The 21,445-nt window shown below is 39.6% G+C and overlaps 1 protein-coding gene across 4 annotated transcripts in view; it reads left to right on the top strand.

The window, feature by feature from the left end:
• Nfia (nuclear factor I A) overlaps window positions 1–21,445 on the top strand; it is a 349,756-nt gene that overhangs the window by 7,447 nt on the left and 320,864 nt on the right. For all 4 annotated transcript variants that reach the window (XM_085839176.1, XM_085839178.1, XM_085839177.1 and 1 more), the window contains exon 2: window positions 2,923–3,454. In XM_085839176.1, the coding sequence (XP_085695302.1) occupies window positions 2,923–3,454 (532 nt within the window). The remainder of the gene's footprint in view (window positions 1–2,922; window positions 3,455–21,445) is intronic.

The raw sequence follows: 21,445 nt of genomic DNA, 5'->3' as shown, positions 1-21,445 counted from the left end.
GTGCACTTTGAAGGGGCTTTGCCTTGAGACTGGCAGGCCTCTTCTTTTGATTGAGGATGCGCCTATCACAACCAGCTCATGGACCTGCCTAAATACTGACAGTTCAGCAGAAATTTATGAGTAAACCTTTCAAAGGAAAAAAAAAGAGTAGTCTCCAGCACTAGCACTATTCTGTGGCTCTTAAACTTGGCCTGTTTTCAAACAGACCCACATTTTAGATGCTGGTTCAGAGTAATGCGGCCTTGAAGCAGGTCCACAGGTCTATTTTTTACTGGTGGTCTGTAACAGTCTCGCCAGCTATGTATGTAAAATATTACTTTTTTTCTCTTCAATAATTTTAAAATATGACACAGTTTATGGTGTTTTGTTCAGCAACATGATCTGTGAGGACATACTCCCCACCCCCCCTGAATCATTTATGCTTTCCTTGGACATTTCCTATAATTTTTCTTCTTTTTTAAAAAGTTTGGATGTTTGGGGAGATATTTCTGTTAATAAGTTGTCTAAGTATAATGGTCATGTGAGTAAACTTACATAAAATGCTGTGTTCTTTTATTTGCATCCTAGGAACCTTTGGGGCATAATATATTGTAAATACCTCTGATGCAAAACTGGGGACATAGACTGCCCATGATGACCAGCTGACCTTATTCTCAGGTTTTTTTGTTTTTGTTTTTTTTTTTTTTTTGAAGAGATATTATGGGCATTTGGTTGGCAGGTGAACGCAATGCTTCTGAGCGTGAGCTGATACAGTTTGCAGTTTTTAAGAAGTATTTTGGGAGTATCTTTGGGCTAATAGCCACAAATGTTTATTTAGCGTGTTTATTATCGTTAATAAGGTAAAGCCTTAGCACATATCTGTGCTATATTATTGGGAGCTATTTGCATTATAAAATGGAGCTGAGTCTTCAAAATGAAAGCCTGCTTTTGGAGGAGGCTCACTGTGTAGTTTAAGGTCGACTCCAGGGATTCTTTCCATATTGCCAGAGTCACGGTCTCTAGTATATCCTGTATACATCTGGATGTCAGTCAATATGAAATACATAAAGTTTATGTGTTTTAGGACATTTCAAGGATGAGCTCAGAATTTAGTAATGTTTAAAGCTTTGTGGTTTGGCATGCACCTTAGCGGATAAACTGCGACTTTTCTTCCAAAGGAAGAAAGATTCTCAAACATCACACAGTTTAAAAATGCTAATGGTTTATGGTAAAGAATAATATAATTCTTGTATTTTGTTCTTTTTTTCCCAACTTGAAGAATGCACACATGTTAACCAAAGCTCACTACTACTACTTTTTTTTTTTATCCTTATTTTGAAAAAGACCAAGTTTCAAAAATGAGCTTGAGCCATGGAGCCTAAAATTTGTGCAGAAAGAGGGAAAAGGCCAATTATTATAACAATTAAATATTCATTATATTATTATACACTTACTTTAAAGAACCCTGCTATGTGTAATGTTTACAGTCTTGGTTAAAATTTGTAAAAATAATTAACAGGTTAAACTATGAAAATATATTACCTACAGCTTATATTTGAATGTTTAAAATTTTAGTAATTTTTTTAGTAGTAGTACTGCCCTTGGTATTACAGTTTCTTGTATCTCAATGATGTATATATGCAGATTGCTATAACAAACATAAAAATATATTTTATATTTGTCCACCTTAACTCTTCTTAAGAAGTCACCAAATGTTCCTCTAGTTTCCTTATCTTCATTTATTGGAAAGTAAATAATTTATCTCGAGGGGCATTTGTGGCAGAAAGCTGTTATTTAAAATTGGTGTGTTCTGGTTAGTCAAGAGTTGGGTGTTCTCTCCGAGCATTTGTGAACGTTACTGTTTTAACTTTTTTTTTTCATTTTTATACTTGAATTTTCCAGCCAGCATCAATATAAAAGTCACGTATTTTTAAAGAAAATCGTGTAGCAAAATATTCAAATGTTTTAAATTCAATTTTCTCTTCAAACTATCTGATTTTAAAAGAACTCTGTAAAGGTTTTCCTTGAGTCTACTCTTTGCTGATGGGGGATAAAACTGAGATATTATTTTTAAAAGCAAGGCGATGTGTTTTGTAGGGCTGAGTGCTTCTGAGGGCTTCCCACAGTCCTGTCAGCACACTAAATGTGCTCAGTGGCAAGAGTACAGTCACGGTGAGGCACCCTGTTTACTCCCGAGCATGGAGATTTGCTTTGTTTGGTGCCCCCCCCCTTTTTTTTGTTCTCTTCCCATAGTTTAGTGATGATTTCTTGGGCATGAGTCTTTTATTTTAGCCAAACAAATACCAAATCTTCCCTTCTTTTCTGTAGAGACTTGACATATTTTTTTTGGTAAATTATCTGTAACTGTAATATTCAGAAACATAATTAAGATATTACTAAAATATGTAAGCGGCAGATCAGAGCCTACATGGACTCTTCAGAGGGGAAGCCTTTGTTTTCATTGAGGGTAGGGATGGGTCTTACTCCTAGATGACCATAAACATTGACTGGCACCTGAGTGTTTAGGATTTGCCAATCTGGCGGCCAGGCCCTGGCTGTACTACAAATGGTGAGGTCAAGGCTGGGACAAAATTAGATATGGCCTCCTTGAAATAGGGTTAAAAGTATATATTTTTATAAAGGTTTAGATGCACTGTGCTTGCTGTGGAAAGGATTTGGGAAGTAGGCCGCACAACAGAATGAACCCAAATGTTTAAAAAGGCTTAGTAACTTTCTTCTTTCAGATCATAGGCAATGGTGCCGATAGTAGATTCCCCTTCCCCTGGTTGCCCTGAGGGATTTTAAGTATGGTTTTAAAGGTAATGTAATACTTGGACCACATTTCATCTGAAATGAGGTATTTCTTTAGGGCAAGTCCCAGAGGCGAGTTGTCTCATTTTGTGTTGGCCGTATTCGTATTTTTGCCTCTATTCTCTTCCATAGGATGAGTTTCATCCTTTCATTGAAGCACTTCTGCCCCATGTCCGCGCCTTCGCCTACACATGGTTCAACCTGCAGGCCCGAAAGCGGAAATACTTCAAAAAACATGAGAAGCGCATGTCGAAAGAAGAGGAGAGGGCTGTGAAGGATGAACTGCTAAGCGAAAAGCCTGAGGTCAAGCAGAAGTGGGCTTCCCGACTTCTGGCCAAGTTACGGAAAGATATCCGACCCGAGTACCGAGAGGATTTTGTTCTTACAGTTACAGGGAAAAAACCTCCATGCTGTGTTCTTTCCAACCCTGATCAGAAAGGCAAGATGCGGAGAATTGACTGCCTCCGCCAGGCAGATAAAGTATGGAGGTTGGACCTCGTCATGGTGATCTTGTTCAAAGGTATTCCGCTGGAAAGTACTGATGGCGAGCGCCTTGTAAAGAGTCCACAGTGCTCTAATCCAGGGCTCTGTGTCCAGCCCCATCACATAGGGGTTTCTGTAAAGGAACTCGATTTATATTTGGCATACTTTGTACATGCAGCAGGTAAGTGTACTGGGAAGAACCCCTTCTGCTTTCTTGTGTGTGTCTCTTCTGATGGCCTCTGTGAACGCTGAACCATTCCCGACCTCCTCATATCACAAACCTAGGGCATCCGGCCAGTGAGGTTTCAGAGGTAAACCAGAGTTTAAAACAGCTTGAATAACCTGCTGCCCCTGTCTGAGGTGCCACCCTCATTCAGGTACAAAAGCAAAGCTCTCAGAATTCCCACTCAGGTCACATATGGTAAGTAAGGCTGTCAGAGGTCTTGGAAATTCAATGGATGAAACATTGTGGTCACATTTTTTTTCAAGTCATGATAAGAAACTCATGATGACCCTCGTAATCCAGAGTAGGTTTTAAACTGGATTGTGATCTTATTAGAATACATTTAGGTTGTTGTTAGCTGCTTTTCTGTTGGGACTGTTTTCAACCTTCTGAGGCCTCTTGCAACCTCTGCCAAGTAAGAAGTTGGAGGTAAGGTTACTATCAAAATGCTGGTCGCTTATGAAAGAAGGCTAATCACATTAATATACAAGCTTAGCAGCTTCGTATGTTGGAACTCTCAGTGTTCTTTCAAATGGCTGAGGGAAACCAATCAACTAAATTCTAAGCAAGTGACAGAGGGGTTAATATTAAATGTGACCAGCTGGCATAGCCTGTCTGAATGCCTTGAGAAGTCGCTATCGGTAATTGATCCATCGACCTATGTTGAGGGATTCACTATTGATTTTGAGACCTGTCTTTTCCGGAGCATGCTTCAGAATTTGGAAGAGCGTTCAGGAGTCAACTGTTGCGAGCTGGGTGAAATGGTGCAGCTTCACTTTGTTCTTTTCGTCTTGTTTTAGACAAAGGCTCATTGTGTTACGTGAAAGCTCAGGTCTTGTGTAACTTGTTGACTTTTTATATGTACATATCAGTCTTGCTAGATTGCCTGCATGGCAGTTGCTTAAGCCAGATGGGAGAAAGAAAGTTGTGGAATCCAACCAGTGATTCATTTTAGGGGCGCTCTTTGTCTCTCTGTCTCTCTCTCTCTGTGGGTCTCTGCCCCTGTTTCTCTCTCTTTATCATGAATACACATACACACTCAGACACACACTTCCCCCCGCCCCATGAAAAGAAAAAGGTACCACCTGCAAAGTCGGCACTATTTTGCAAAAGATTCTTAAAATCGTAAAAAATAAATTAACTTTCAAGGAAATCGGCTAACATTCCACTCTCTGTTTTTGTTTTTTTTTTTTCAATGTATGATTTAGAAAGAGAACCTTGGTTACCCATATGTCCTTACTTAGGAAACTGGGGAAACTGACTTTGCAAGCATGTCACATCATCATTTGTGTTGTGTTGGCAGGGTCTAGATGTGTATTTCCGAGGATGTGCTTGGAAAATGTTTCAAATATTTGGGCTTTTGAAAATGTATACTTGGTCATAAGGCCTGCCTGTTGCTTTAGCCAGTTCTAGGCAGCAGAACTCCTAGACAGGAGCAAGTGGCCTTTCCTTAACCCTCCTTAACCTTGCTGCTCATTTTTCTTGTCTATATAAAAGCAAAGTTAAAGGTTTTCTGTCTTTTCCCCATTATTTGTATGTGCTAAGAGCCTGAGGGTGCAAAGGTTATAGATGTTCCCAGTGCTTTCTCAGCTTACTCTTTACATTGGGTGTTTATCTTTACCTATTTAAGAGAAGACTTTATTAATAATAGTGGATATTCTAATTGGGCAACTTAGAAATTTGAGAGTGCCAACGATTGATGTAGCATGGGTGTGTGTATGTGTGTGTGTGTGTCTGTATACTTCCTACAGAAAAGAACTAAATGTCTGTGAAGTTTCTGTCAGTTTGAGTAAGACCCACTCTGAGCTTTTAAGTTAAGCATTTCTCTGAGAATCTCAGGGAAACTATCTTTAAAGACATTTAAGAGTCTCGCTCTTGCCATTCTCCAGTTCGCCTTTCTCTGTTGGTGGGTCATTACTGTGCGGATACTTCCTTAAGCTAACCCAGTTGCTTAGCTGGTACGATGCCCGAAGGAAGGATGCTGCCGTAATGCCATTTGGGAGGTTGCTTAGGACGGTTCGCATTCTTACAGCTTATGAAAGATTTATTGACAGCTACATGGATCAGACTTCCTTCGGTTTGGTGCTCCTCATGTATCCCAGAATCCCTCCTGAATACCAGCCAAATGCCTGGCCATTGGTTTCCAGAGCACCACAGCAATGGCTGCCCGTGTGCCGGCAACAGGGGCCTTACAAAAAGAAAGTAGTAAAGGCCTTTCATCCGAATATATTTCAAATCTGACTTAAGACATTCTGAGATCTCTTATTTGTAGAAGAGACGCTGCCAATGAGGTAGATCGGTCAACCTATGCTCAGCTGCCTTGACAAGCATCTGTTACAGTGCTGAAGATTTGTAAACACCAAACAATGTTTTTACCTCCTTAAAAGTTTTGAGAACTTGCCAGGACTGGCAAGAAGCAGAGACTCTGAAGCGCACTGCCCACTCTATGCCAAAACCATTGTGGCCTTTGCACCTGTAATGCATTTTTATTTTCATTTCTTTGAAAATGTTCTTTTTTCCTTCCAGAATGCCTCCTCTCCTCTACATAGCCACCAAATTGAGATTTTTTTTTCCCTTTTAAAATATGCACATTGATTATAACTTCATGCCCTGGCTGTTTTTTTTTTTAATTTTTTTAATTTTGGTGAAAACATTAAAATGTGAATACTGGAAGCAAATGCATAATCAAATATTTGTTAAAAGCGGAGTGATTTTTTTTCTTAAGACTTAGAGATAATAAAAGCCAATATGTTGACTAAATCCCTAAATCTGGTGGTATTAGAACTGTGTGACTTTTGTGGCAGATATACAGTAAGAAGTCAAGTGAAAGCAAGTGATTCCATGAGCCCGAGACTTTCATCTTGTTCAGTCTATAAAATAACAAAACCATTTTATGTCTTTAATTTGGTCTCTGTTTGCATTGTCTTTCCCATGTATCGTATGACGACTTGGTGGTATTATGGCATCATGGCAAATGGTTTTCTTTGTGGGCGTGTAACAGTAAAGCTAATTTATGACCAGCCTTTACCAGATGATCTGTATCAGAATCTACAATATACCCGGCACGTGGCAAGGTCACAATTTAAGTTGTTAAGGTCATAACCTTAGCCACCAGGCATTTGACCTTTTAGATAAAGTTAACCTTTGTTCGTTAGTAGGCACTCAACCGAGAACTTTCTGGAGAGTTTTTTCTTTCTTCCCTTCCTTCCTTTCTTTCTCTCTCTCTCTCTTTTCTTTTTTGAAACTGTTCCTATATAACTCTGGAAATGTAATCATATTGTAAGGATCCTGTTAAGTTAGTGAAATTTTGCTTAGTGGTTGGAGTTTTAAACGGATTTCTTTCTCGGACAGAGGCAGATCACTTTATTTATGACATAAAGAGGTAATCGCTGTTTATGTCTGATGCTACCTGATGTGGGGTAGAGAAGCAGCTCTGAGGTAATCTTTACAGTTAAACACATGGAATTATGTTTACTTCGACAGAGGCCCTTACTAATTTGTGGGTGGCAGTGGCCCAAAGCTGAAGCCCACTGAGCCACTGTCACTTTTTAAAGGTGAGGACGTTTCTAAAATTGCAAGTATATTTTAGCTCTCTTAAAAATCCACTTGGAAAGATTAAGTGTCCGAAATTGTCAGCAAATTCCTCCAACTGCTAATTAGCCAACGACAAAGGGACCAATGGTGGTGGAAGAGTACGTGTGAGTTTTAAGGTGGAAAGTGAACGCTTCTGCAGTAGAACCTTTCAGTACAGTGGCTACTGGTTGGTTGTTATGTTTCCGCCTTCACAGGAAGAGCTCTTTGAATGTCCCAGCAGCTTGGTACCCATCCTGTAACCTACAGGACAGGATTACTCATCACTTCATCCCCTGTACCGAATTGTTCCTCTGCTTCTGCTCTCAGTAACACTCATTTTAAGTTGGAACTATGCTAGTCTGCCTGTGATGAGCCATGTGTTTCCATGTCAGCCAAAAGAGGAGCTATTCCCATTCAGGTGCATGTTGGTTTTAGTTTGGCCTCGTGACTGCCATTCCTTCATCTAGTACTAGAGAAAGCCATGATATGCAGATAGACCAGATGGTTATGTTGACAGACTGAGAATTCACTTCCTACTGCTTGAGAGCAGGTGTAAGATGGGGAGTGCCTGTGAGTGTGTGCTTTGTGTGCATGTGTGCACACCCAGACTGTACCCAGGGTGCTCCTTAAGCAGTAGCAATGATTTCAGTAGTATTCAAAAGATGCTATTTTAAGTGTGGAATAATTACACATAAGGTTATAGTGCATAGAAAATAATTTTAAACATTAAAAACAAGTCATATTATTTTGTTATATTTTATGATTCTATGTCAAATTAATTTTTACAATGCACTGTCTTTTAGGTGACTTAGCACATTTGTTAGAGGGGGGTTTGTATTTCTAACATATTCAGCATGTTCTGCTGGCAAGTATATATGTATATGTGATGTGAATATGTGTTTATATCCAAGACTAAGGCTGTACATATATAATTAAACTTCTTAAGAAGCTTAACTCCCTGCAGAAACTTGTGCACATAGTTTCTGTGATTTGTGATGATAGAGTATGTTTGAAAATGAAGGGATAAGACGAATTAATATATGAAGATACTTAAAATTAAGAGAGATTTGTCTTGTATCCCAAAGTCCAATCCTGATCTTAAGCCAAATTCGTGGCAAATTTTTTTTATGAATACATGGTAAATTATTGATACATGTGTACAGTTTTATCTCTTAATTACATAAAGGTAGTTTTAGCAACTAGCAAACTTGAGATTAAATATGACTTTTAGAGCTTTAAGTGGGCTCTGCAGTAACCTGAGAATAGTAACAATATCCTTTTCCTTGAATGTAGTAACAAAATCCGATGCTTAGGACATAGTAAAAAAGATGGAAGTTCAAAGGCAGCGCTTGCACAGGAACAGGGAGCAAAGTTGGTTGGGAGGAAGCCTTTGAATGGAGGTCAGCTTGTTTATGGCTAAGAGGTTTGACTGTGTTGGTTAGAAAGTTTCCCAATGCTATTGGCATGGTTTGCCTGTCTTCCTTCCCACCCTGTGATGAATAGCATTAATTTAAACCTATTTAAGGCTAGTGTGGGAGAAACCACAGCTTTTGTTGTGGTCAGTGCTGTACACAGTAGGACTGGGTTAGGGCCTGGAGCTGCTTCCAGAGGATACAGAACAGCCTGTCGGGTTTTTAAATCTCTCACAGAAGCAACCACTCCTAAATGTCAATATAGCTTGTTGAAACAACACTGAGGATGACAAGGGAAGGGAAAACATGCGAGTATGCTAAAATCTGATTTTGTACCATTCCTTCAGTAATTTCTCTATCATTATTTTAGAGGTGAGAACTTACATTTAAAAATATTATAAATTGTAAACCCTGTGGGATGGGGGAGAAGAAAAGGAAGGCAGGTGGAGGGGGAAAAGTACGTATAAACAGGCATGCATTGTTGAGGGAAATGTGAAACCATAGACTGAATTGCAAGTGCATGCACTCTGAAGGAGTTTTGGCCTATGCAGCCACGGTAAAGGATCTCAGGCAGGGGGATGTCAAGTGGAGAAGTCTATCATGCATAAAGCTACTTTTTTTCTTTTGTATAATTAGTTTGAGACACAACTGCTACTTGTAGCTTCAGAAGGTTCAGTTCAAAACTTCAGAAAGCAATGTTTTCAAAGACTTCTGGAATTTAAGCTTCCAGTTAGAGTCTCTAGGAGTCAGAGCGTGGCAAGGGTACTGTAGACATGTTTCTGGTGTCTGCTGATTTGCATCATGCAACAACTCACAGTGCGGGCTGGCCACTCTGAGGATCTCTCTCTCTCTCTCTCTCTCTCTCTCCCCCCCCCCCACCGATGTAATGGCAGCCCACACATTATAGATCCAGACTCTGATGTCTCGGAGCTCGACAGGATTTTCTCACTTCTACTTAAATAGAAGTGACGTTTCCCCTTTTGTCCCCCACACCCCATATTGGAGAACACATTCACTTTTTGTTATGGTTACTGCAGTGTTTTAGCTAATGGAATTAGTCCTCCCAACACTGTTCTAGTTAAATAAACATGGGTTTGGAGGCAGAGTGATAAGTCTGGCAAATGGTAAAGGCAGCAACTCTACAGCAGAAAACATGCTTGCTGTTCTGTTTGCAAAAGAAACTACAGAAGACACACACACAAAAGAAAAGAAGCCCTTCTGGTCTATGTGCCTTGCCACTTCTTGGTCTTCTTTGAACTGTGTAACACGTTGCTAACCCAGCAATGATTAGGAAGGCCATGGTGACTATGCATTGGAGTAGAATTACTTGAACATCTTTGAGAAGTTTACATTGACTTTTACATCTTTTTATATCTTTCAAACACCTAACCTGGTGATAGATCTTTGAAATCCACATCAACTGGGAGTACAGGTACGGAGCCCAAAGGAAAGGGACAGCTTGGCATGTCTGAGCCACAGCAGACACTATACTGAGTTCACTATACTCAGCTTGCTCTTTTAAACTTCATTTTATTTTTCCAGTGCGGCGCATCCTCACATTGCTAGGCTACCTCAGACTACTCCCAACACTCCACGCGCTCTTTCTTTTCTTTTCCTTCCCTCCTTCTTTCACCCTTTAACTCTTTCCTCTCATTGGCATCCTAAGTAATAAAACTCACAAGAGCAGCCTGCAGAGTCACATCCAGGCAGGTCTGCCGAGTCAAAAATTATTGTTTTAAAAGCCATCTAAACCCACCTTAGACCATCTTCATAGCTTGTGTAAACAACAGGCTCCATGTAAGCAGTGTCACACAGCAGGACTGTCAAAAGCTAAACCTTTTCATGGAGATAATTCCCTCAACAGTTCAAGTCTTAGCCATCGAAGAGACTAAGTTAGTTAGGAGAAAAATGGTCTCCTGTCAGAGTTAGGGTCAAAATTCTGGAGTGACTTATTAAGAAATAAGTCTCTTTTAGAATGGTGATGTGAATACATGTGTTTTTTAAACAGGTTTAAAATAATTTTTTTAAAGATACATTTAGATTAATGAGTTCTAGATACTTTCAGATGACATTGAATATTAAACCAAATATTACCTAAAAATTAATTTTAACACATATATGCAAATTTGACATACTTATATATGTACAGGGAATAATATTTTAAACCTCTAATGCTTTAATTTTAAAATTAAAAAAATTGTTTTGCTTTGAAATTTGCCTTTGGTTTTATGTCAATAATATAAAAGAAAGCAAAAATCATGTTCCATAAGAGGAATTTTATTACTTTAATTTTTAAAAATTAAAATAGAAAAATATGAAAACAGATGATTGATTTTAATGCCCTTATTTAATTTTTGAAATTTATACAAGTTTTTTTCTTCAGGCTCAGAGAACACTTTTTTTTTTTTGAGACAGGTTTCTCTGTGTAGCCCTGGCTATCCTGGAACTCATTCTGTAGACCCAGGGATTAAAGGCATGTAATGCCATGCCTAGCCAAGATTAGTTCTTAATGACTGCAGTGTAAAACCTAAAACCCACACAATGCGAATTTTACCACTGTAAATAGAATAAAAAGACCCACCACTACAATTTAAAACACATTGGTTTTTTTTTTGAACGTATTAATTCTTCTAAGGTGTATTTAAATCAGCTACTAACTTGAACCTTTATTAAATAAAACAGAAATATCACTTATTTTTCTATGAGACAGGGTCTCACTGTGTAGCCCCAACTGCCCTAGGATTTATTGATTTAGGCAAGGCTGAAGGCACAGAGATCTGCCTGCCTCTGACTCCCAAGTGGTGGGATTAAAAGTGTGTGTCATCATGCCTATCTTGAAATACTCTATAAATTAAAAAGATAATTACTAGGCTGGGTATGGAAAAATCACTCCTGTTATCTCTGCATTCTTTAGGCTGAGGCAGGAGGTTTGCTAGCTTGGGTAATAGAACTAGGTCCTCTCTCAAAAGGTCAAGAAAAAGAGGAGGGGGCTATTTAAAAAATTCTGTGAAACTGAAGCACTTGCCATGCTAGGCTGCTGTTCTTGATGCTGTTGTCTGGGTGACTTTATTCTGTTCTGCAGTCTTGCTAGCCCAGGGCTGGGTAGCATATTACCATCATGCTATTGTAGAAAGTACAGTAAATCACACAGCTTGTTCTGGATGGGAATATCCACATATTCCCAGGGAAATGGTATTTGCTGGCAAATAACAGGGACAGTAGAATTACAGTGTCAGTATTTACTATCTTTTCAAAATCAGAGACAAATTTCTTAATATCATAAATTCGAAGCCACCTCACCTATGTTGATGTGTGGGTGTCTTTTCCTGCTGGAGGCATTTACAGTGATGTATATTTTAATCTTAAAGGGATTACTTACCTAAGTGTAAGCTCCTGCACAGAGTGATTTTTATACAGGCAGGATTCTATAGTGTCACTCTCACATCTTCTATTGACATGCAAAGGAGCTGACATAAAAGCCTTAAGGTGGCAAACTCTCACCAAGTTTTAGGAAAGTGTTTATTGCAGAAGAAGCCAGTTTAAAAGAGGGACATAGACAGGACAGATGAGCTGAAGTGACCTGGCGCCCTTCTTTATGCCACTGTGGAACACTCTAAATGAGTGTGGGGTAGGATCCCATCAAAGTTTGCTATAGAATATAAGGTATGTTGTGTCTGCACGTTACCTCTGCAGCTCCCTATTGCACCATTGTGTGGGATCTGTATAAATAGCACATTAGCATTAAACATCACAGATATCCTTTATGCTGATGCTTTTATTTGTTTTTTTTGTTTGTTTGTTACTTTTTGTATTTGTTTTGTTTCTGGTTTTGGGGGTTTGGGGTTTTTAAAACATTTTTTAATTTTTTAAATTTTATTTTATTTATTTATTTATTTATTGAGACAAGGTTTGCTTGTGCTGTCCTGGAACTGACTGTGTAGACTAGGCTAGCCTGGAACTGGCTGTGTAGACTAGGCTAGCCTGGAACTCAGATCAGCCTGTCTCAGCCTCCTGAATACTAGGACTGAGCGCTTGGTCATCATGTCTGTCATATGCTAATGGGTTTCATTTCTAATAGCAATGTTTTTTAAGATTTTTGAAATGATGGACTCAAGAGTCTGTTTGCAATATTGTCTTACTTAAGATTAAAGTGTGTGACCAAGGATTAAGATTAAAGTGTGTGACCAAGGATTCTAGGTGAGAATCTGGCCGCCAAGTTGTTTGCAGGAACAATGCTTGTGTCTTTGTAGGACTGCGACAAGGACTTTTGCGTGGGTGTGTATCCTATAAGAGTAGTGAGTTCCTGAAATTGCTGCTGGATTCATTTAGTCAGTGGCCTCCCTTCTCTTGTTGTAAATGGTAGAGAGGTTTCTGTTTTCTATCGTAGTTCCCATGCTGTGCGACAGGCATGCCATGTGTGTCTGTAAGCAAAGACAGTCATTGCAGGGCTTTTATGAACTATCAATAAGTGACAAGGATTGTTTTTTATTAGAATTCATTCTTAATGTACCTTTGAAAATTACTACCATCACCCTTCTGAACAAAAAGTATAGCACTCAGGGCTGGCGAGTTAGCTCAAAGACTGGTGACATAAGTTTGATTCCTGAAACATTCATGGAGAACCTAACTCCACAAAGTTGTCCCCTGACCTCCACACCTGTGCCACAGTAATGTGCTCCCCCATGTCATGCTTGCTCTCTCTCTCTCTCTCTCTCTCTCTCTCACTCACACACACACACACACACACACACACACACAAATAGCATATTGAAAACAATGACCATGTTTACATTTTTTAATGAATTATTTTTTGATGTTTTTAAATTTTTATCTCTCTAGAGCTTCAATAAAATGAGGTAGGGGTAATAATTTTAAAAGTATAACATCTTACCAAGTTCAGAATACATATTATGTGTAGGGTTATATATAATATATATACACACATATGTTTTTTGTGAGAAATTTTTTGGCTGAAATGTTACAGTGAAAGACATAATTGTTCTAAAGATGTGTGTCTGTCAGAAAAGACGAAAACCACCCAAAGTGGATAAATGGCATGCTTTGTCCTTATGCCACCTACATTTTTAAACTACTGTGACTGATTTCTCTAGAAAGGTCAGAGGTTTCAAACAAAAGCTTTGTGATTCTTCAAAGGGAGACATTTTGAGTTTTCCTCTGTGGAGACTGGCTGTGCCTAGCTTTGGCTTCATTTCCAGTTGTGCTTGGGAGGTGACTGGGTACAGAGTGACAAGGGAGTACCGCAGGGTCCTTAGCCAGCTGACTTGTGGGGCAGGCAGAGGGTAGAGAGCTGAATGACAGCACCACGGATTCCACCTGGGCGCTCTTACGCAGTCATTTAGTTTACAGGCGAGCACACAGGCTTTCTCTTGTTTTGCTGTAGAGCCTTCCTTTACAGACTCAAAACATGGGGCAGCCAGAGAGGTTTGTGTATTTGGGTACCATGGCTTGGTGAAGTTTCAGCCATCGTGGATATGGGTTTCTTTGATTTTCACATGAGCTTGTTAGTCTTCACTTTGTTTCGTTTCTGACTTCCAGTTTGGGTGAGTTGTTCTTGTTGTGTGTTGGAGGATAGATGTGCTCAGGAGACTGTGACTGCCCTTGTCAGGCAACAGGGGCAGAACACACTCAAGTCTGATGATTAGGAAAGAAGAGAGCCAGCATTTAAGCCAAGTCTCTCAGATCCCAAGCTTGTGTTCCTTAGATGCGATATCTATCTAGTATTTTCTTATGTATTATCTTACTGGCGCTCCACTTAAACCTTAACATCTGAGTTGAAGAGTTCTTATAAGTGCCTGTATATAGTAGGAGGCAGGTTGAGGACCTTGGCCCGGGTATGATGGTTAGTCGATTGCTCTTCTGGAGCTTCTTTTTATCTCTGAGATATCGACAACATATCAAGTTCTAAGCTCTGCTTCTGAATTTATCGTAGTACAAAAACAAACAAACAACAAAACAAACAAACAAACAACCAAGAAATGTTCTCCAGGACTCTCAAGATAATCTTGAAATCCGTTCTTTATTTAAAAGCTTAAAAATGTAGTAAGAAACCACCCAGAAAGTTGTCTGTGTTTGTATTAATTTTGTTTTCTTACCTTGAAGAAAGTTCGGAGGCCTGGGCCTTTATTTCATAGGCAGAGAACTGAAGCTCTTGCTTCCCAGAAGCTCTGTGATGGAAGATTCTGTATGAATCACACAGCAGCTGCATCCCAGGGATACTCTGGCTGATACTGGCTAGTGAGGTCAGTTTGGCTGCCTCTCTTGACAGATTTTACCGTGGCGCTGGCCATTGAGTCATCAAACATCAGTTCTTACGGTCTCTGCATGGTACTAGGTTCCTGACATAGAAGAACATACCATGCAACAACTTTCTTATCTGAGGTATAATCTCTTCAGATATTAAGATTTCAAATATTTTGATAATTTTACACTAGGGTCTTCCTAATTAATAGACTGTGTGAAGTCTTTAAACATTTGTAGAACCAGTTGTTTTAATTTTTTTAAAAAAATTGTGTGTACATGCCTGTGTTTGCATGATGGAGATGTGGGGGGGGGGGGAGGGTGCATGCTATGGTATGTTTGTGTATATACCTGTGTGTGTGTATGTGTGTGTATATACCTGTGTGTGTATGTGCATGTGTGTGTCTGGAGAGAGAGAGAGAGCAAGAAGGAGTGAGAGAGAGAGGGAGGGAGAGGGAGAGAGAGAGAGAGAGGAGAGAAGTAGAGAGAGGGGAAGAGAAAGAGAAAGAGGGAGAGAGAGAAGGAGAGATAGGGGGAAGAGAGAGAGAGAGGGAGGGAGAGAGAGGGAAAGAGAGAGAGAGAAAAAAAACTCTGTGGACTCACTTTGCTCTTTCCACCTTCATGTGGGTTCCAGGGGAGGAGCTCAGCTCCCCTGGTTTGCCTGCTTAGCGCCGTTAGGAACGGAGCTATCTCACTGGCCCCTGTGTTTTTTTTAAAAAATAAAATAAATGCTGCACCTTGAGGTTTGTAACACTTGACTGTATTTCTATTATGTGTTCAAGAATCTTTTGTGTCAGAAATGTCTGTGTAAATATTCCGAAAGAGGAGTCCAAGCTTTCTGTTTCTTAGAAGCTGACCCCTTTGATGTTTTCTCTAGAGCAAGCCACTGAACACTGAGACATAGACAGACAAACAGACTTCCATTCTCTCTCTCTCTCTCTCTCTCTCTCTCTCTCTCTCTCTCTCTCTTTCTCTGACATCTTCCTTGTAATGACAAAGTGTGAAGCAAATAGAGTTACAGAAAAACAAAACACCGGGAGAACTAGAGTGGAAAACAGAAAGGAAGGGAAGCCTTGGAGAGCAAGCTGTGGGGAATTCATTTGGCAGTTAGTGGAGGTCCCTAACACACAGCCAGATTTCAGTGGTGCAGCCTCCTACAATCCGAATTCTGCTCCCTCTCTGAAAGTCAGCAATGGCAAGATTTGCACACTGGTGAGGGTCTGAGGTTGCGAGGGGTCTGGATCTGCTTCGCCTTTCCTTTCCATTAAAAGATGGCAGGTGCAGGTTGCATTGCGTTTGCATAGAGAGCATCCAGGGCTACTGTGACCGTGTGTCAGTGTGGTAATGGGGTGGCTGGAGGGTCTATAGGAACATGTGTAGACAGTGGTAAGAAATAGGAGAAAGGTTCCAGGTCTAATATATGAGGTAACAAAAGAAGAGCATAAATCTGCTGGTCCCAATACCATATGCTGGGGTTTGTTTTTCTCTATTTTATTTGCTTGTTGTTTAATCTGAAAGTGAAATCTATTTCTACCACCACCCCTATGTGTGCGTCTCTCAGTACCAATCATAGAACAAATTATTTGTCCTACAATTAGGCTCAAAACCTAGAAAATGCAGTGCATGCATTTACAGAATGGCACGGGATTGTCATAGAAACTTGTCCCGAACACTGTAAATAAAAATGGGTGGGGATTAGTCTCAGGAGCATGTGGGACGTCATGAAACTCAAGACGCAGCTCTTTGTTTAACAGTCAGCAAGAGAAGTGAAGCAAACTTGATACAGTCCATGGGATGTTAGCAGTTCAGATCCTCCAGGGAAAAGAAAAGCACATCGCCTTCGGATTAGATAACCTGTATATACAAATGACAGAGTGTGCCTGATGGTTTTAGAAATATTTTGTATATCCTTTACTTAAGAGATATCTTATTTCCAAATAATGAAAGTTTTTAAAATTTGAAAATCTGTTTTTGCCCCTAATCTTTAGAATCTTACTCTTTGTCTCTCACCCAACTTGTTTTTGTTTGTTTATTTTGTTTTGTTTGTAATGCTGGAAAGTATTACAGTTTCATTGCTTGTCTCCTATCTCAACTCACATAATACCAGTAACATTGGATAATGATAGACAATGTTTCCTAATGTCCTAACATTATGTATTTCTAAATATGTATATTCAAGTTGGAACTGAGTTTGTAATAATGCCATTAACACCATTTCTGGTTTTAGAGTCTTTACGAAGGACATTGTTTCAGAGTATTACTCTCTCTCACAAGCTCCGCCCAACATCTGGAAAAAGCATAGCTTGTCTTAGAAACTGGAGTTAATCCCCATCTGCATATTCCCACCAGGATGATATTTCAGTAACCAAAGGATCTTTGATTCTTTGAACTTCGGGAGGGAGGAGTTGGGGTTGGAGAGCATTTTAGGACTTAAGGAACTCAGTGTTGAGGACTTGCTTGGACATGAGACAAGACCCCCTTTAACGATGCTGTTACTATGTAGTTCATTTGTAAGCAGGATAACAGATACAGCATTTAAATTCTGCTAACTGGAATTTGACCAATTCAGCTGAGTAAGGTGGGTAAAATGACCTTTCAGAGTTAACTATTGAACCCAACTCTCCTTGAAATCAGAGAAGTCATATGGGGAAACAGGAATAAAGATTCTGTGTATGGAACACCCAGGGCCTCCCTGCCTTCCTGACTGCCTGCTGCAGGCTTCTCTACCCATGAAATTTCAATTGCAACATATGCATGCATGTTTTGTTTCTTATGTCCTAGCCCACTCTTTACTTGGCTAACGTTATTAATACTCGGCTGTATTCTTATCTCCTCAAGGAAGCGTTCTTTTCATCCCCACTTGAGCTGAGGAGCCTTTCCAGTGTATCAGTGACATCCACAAGCGCTATGTTAATACCCCAGTATCACATCCTGTGTCATGATAAAACTCTCTTCCAAATTGGGCTGTGCGTTCTTTCTGGGCAGGGCCAGGCTTGTGTTGTTTTGGATTTCCCCATGTAAGACAGCAGAGGACCTGGCACTGATTGTGTATACCACAACATCTTTCTTCACCTAGTTGACTTATGACCAAGAGGAGAATTTGGGTGGGGCAACATGAAATTGAGATACTTATTATCAGAATTTTAAAAGTGGCAGTGAGGATTGGGGATGCAGCTCAGTGGTGCAGTGCTTGCTCACCAAACTTGGGGTTAGAGAGTACTGTAAAAATAAATAAATAAACCGGGCAGTGGTGGCGCACACCTTTAATCCCAGCACTTCGGAGGCAGAGGCAGGCGGATTTCTGAGTTCGAGGCCAGCCTCGTCTACACAGAGTTCCAGGACAGCCAGGGCTACACAGAGAAACCCTGTCTCTAAAACCAAACCAAAACAAAACAAAACAAGACAAAAAACCAACAGAATAAATAAATAAATAGATAGACAGACAGACAGACAGATAGATAAACAAATAAATAAAAGTATTTGGTATCTGGATGAGAATTGTTTTTCTCCTCTCATCCATGTAAGTCAATAGCTGTTTCTTCACCTAAATCTAGTTTCATAATAGCCCAAAGGAGTTACTGATGTGTGAATAATTATGATTAAATTAAATTAAAAAAAATTCTCATGATCCTGTTCTCAACTTTGATTTGAGCCTTTTGACTTTGAAAAGATACTGTGTCGTGGGATGGAGTCCTGTATGTTGCAGCAGCTCAGCTGTGAGGAGATCCCCTCTTCAGCATCAGGTGTTTACTCACAACCCACTGTGTGTGAAGTACACTTGAGAGGCAGGGGGTGAGATAAAGACTCTAGGCTACAGAATGTTTAGGGTGTATATTTATTAAAAATGGTGCATTTCCCCTTAAACTGCTCAGTCAACAGGTTCTTGTTAGTGTTGATTCATATTTTGTCTTGGTGTGTAGGAAAAGGTGTGTGGATCTCTCCTTATCTCTAGTTAGCATTTGCAGGTTCCTATATTTTGGGAGGGTATATTTAGTTATCCAAAGTTGGGAGATGCCACAGGCAGCAATACAGAAGTTAAAGGTCACAATCAAGCTGTTGGGTCATATGCATAGGGCTGAGCTCTTACATTTCCCGTCTGAAATCTAAAACTTTACTCTCATTAAAACTATTAAAACAATTTCATTAACTCCAAAATGCACAGATGTATGTGTTCCTTTTTGTTTAATTGAGGACTTGTTGATTATCCGTAACATAAACTTCTAGAAGGGAAACTGTAACCAACCCAAGATTCTCCAACACACACATTCATGATTTCATTCCATAGCAACTCATATTAAACCCACTGCAGAATAGACTTCCCCAGAAAGTGTTTCTGTCTTACCTGCTTTTTATTCAAATGCTCCTCCTGATTTCAGCACAGGACAATGGAAACATTTGGTCAGAATACTGCCTTTTTCATTTTGAAGATAGAGCCTTAAAAATAATGAGAAGCAAAGTTTAGTATATGAAAGTTAAAGTTATTTTACGACTTTGAGAAATATTTGCTCTCAGAAAATTCTAAGACCAGGTTCTAAGAATTGAACCTCCTTCCTTGGTGGTCAGTCACACACAATGTGGTAACAAAGAAAGAAGGGAGCGGGCGTTTCCTCTTAGATTTTAATTTCTCCTCAGAGGTGCATGGAAGGGCTTATTCCTGTGAGTATACACAATTTAAAGTGTATCTTTTAATTCCATGTTTTTCTGTGAAGTGTGCAAGTCCGGGGAAGGGTATAAGCCACTTGCTTACAAGGTAATAATCTTAAGAAAAACAATTATTTGTGTAGGTACAGATTTTCATAAGACAATTTTAAAGCTATCTTGAAATGTCAGGAAAAAGAGCGCCTCATCAGTCATTGAAGGTAACTTTATTTTTAGTTCTTAAAATTTAGTCAAAATTATGTTTTACACTCAGACTTTGAATTAGGAGACATGCTAACTTGTTTTTATTCCTTCAAGTGTATTGATTGGTGGCATATTATGTACTGGAATCGCACCACTGGGGAAAATGGTTCCTTGACTCTTGGTGTGGCTGACAGAGGCTTGGCCTTCCTTGTCTCGTCAGCCCTTTTGTTTGCAGTTGCTGGCAGGCTGTCTCAGGTGTGAGGAGTATGCTTGGAGGACAGGCATCCTGCCTGGTAGGCAGTGACTCTCTATTGGCCCCTGTAATGCTTATCAGTGTAATGCTACCTCCTCTCCTCATTCCTTCATTCTCCAGTCTCAGACACTAGGATCCCCTTCATCCTGGTCAAGTGTGGATTTGCACACTACACTATTTCTGCGTCTCCATAAATGATTGTTGGCAAATGGAGGTCTTTGACAGAAAGCTCATCCCTATACCCATACGGAGCCTCTGTGCTGAAGGTCTGACTGGGTTTGTCATGACAAAGGAGACCCCTCACGAGCAAGATTCGTTTGACCACCACAGGCTATTCATGTCCTGTTAAGCAAAAACATTTTTGAACATGTTTATAGAGTCTCACTTCTATAACTAGACTTTTTTCCTTTGAGATTATATCTCTGTGCTTCCCAGGCTACCCTGGGAATCCTGGGCTCAAGGGATCCCTCTGTTGCAGCCTGGAGGACAGCTGGGAGTGTGGACACAGGATATCCCACTGTTATTATTTATACAGATTACTGTTGGGCTGTTACTTCATCCCTCTTCTGTCAGACCACAAAACTTTGTTGATTTCTTCCTACCCTCCATACATATAGGAAGATATAACATGTATAATGTGTTTTATGTATATATACATATATGTATATATGTAAAATACATATATATGTATGTATATATATATATATATACATAAATATAAACACACATGTAACACAGACTGCCCAACTTTTTCTGCAAGCCTTGTTGATCTTTTCTTGCTCCCTTCATAAAGATACAAGTTTATTTGCAACTAAACCTGAGAGTGTAAAGTGGGCTATTTAAAGACGGGGTGGATTATCTGTTTGTCTCTGACCTGGCTGAGGTTACCACTTCCATCACTGTACCCTTGTTGGCACGGCGAGCTTTGATTGGATTTGACATATAATTACTTCAAGTCAGTCACGTAGGAATGAATGAACTTTTTTTTCTAACCTGACTCTTACTATATTCCTTTGAGCCTAAAAGGATAGAGTTACTTAAAACACTCAAAAATAGAAATCTGAATCTCAGTGCGCTTTCTTTAGGCCTTGTTTCTGGGAAGTTCCAGGTACACCATTATGACAAGTATTTTCATTTTAATACACATTACTAATTTTAGTTCTTACTTATTTGGGGATATGTAGGTCACAATAGAGTGAAGTCCTGTGGATCTGCCCCTCCCAAGATGGGATCAGAACCTGTGCCTTCTATTCATTCACTTCCCCATTGTCTTGTCTCAGAACTCTGAAAAACCCACCCATTGATCTGAATCTTGCATTTGTAATTGCCTTCCTCTAAAAATAGATGTTTCGTTACATATCTATATGCTAAATATATTGTTTAAGTTTACCTGTTTTAAGTTTTATAAATTAGACAGATAGATAGATAGTATACACAAACAGTTATACCAAAGCGCCTTTCTTCTCCTCAAAATTGTTTTTAGTGTTGCGGCCTATGTTGTAGTACATTGCTGTATAATATTCCATTATGTAATGGAATTATAAATTCTTTCCACTTCCTTAGGATCCATGCCAATTGTGCTAGGAGTAGAACTGGTTGGTCACAAGGCAG

Source organism: Mus caroli, unplaced genomic scaffold (assembly GCF_978045245.1).
Source record: "Mus caroli unplaced genomic scaffold, Mus_caroli_1 scaffold_6, whole genome shotgun sequence".
In the NCBI taxonomy this organism is placed as follows: domain Eukaryota; kingdom Metazoa; phylum Chordata; class Mammalia; order Rodentia; family Muridae; genus Mus; species Mus caroli.
This window is presented reverse-complemented; position numbering and strand designations above follow the sequence as displayed.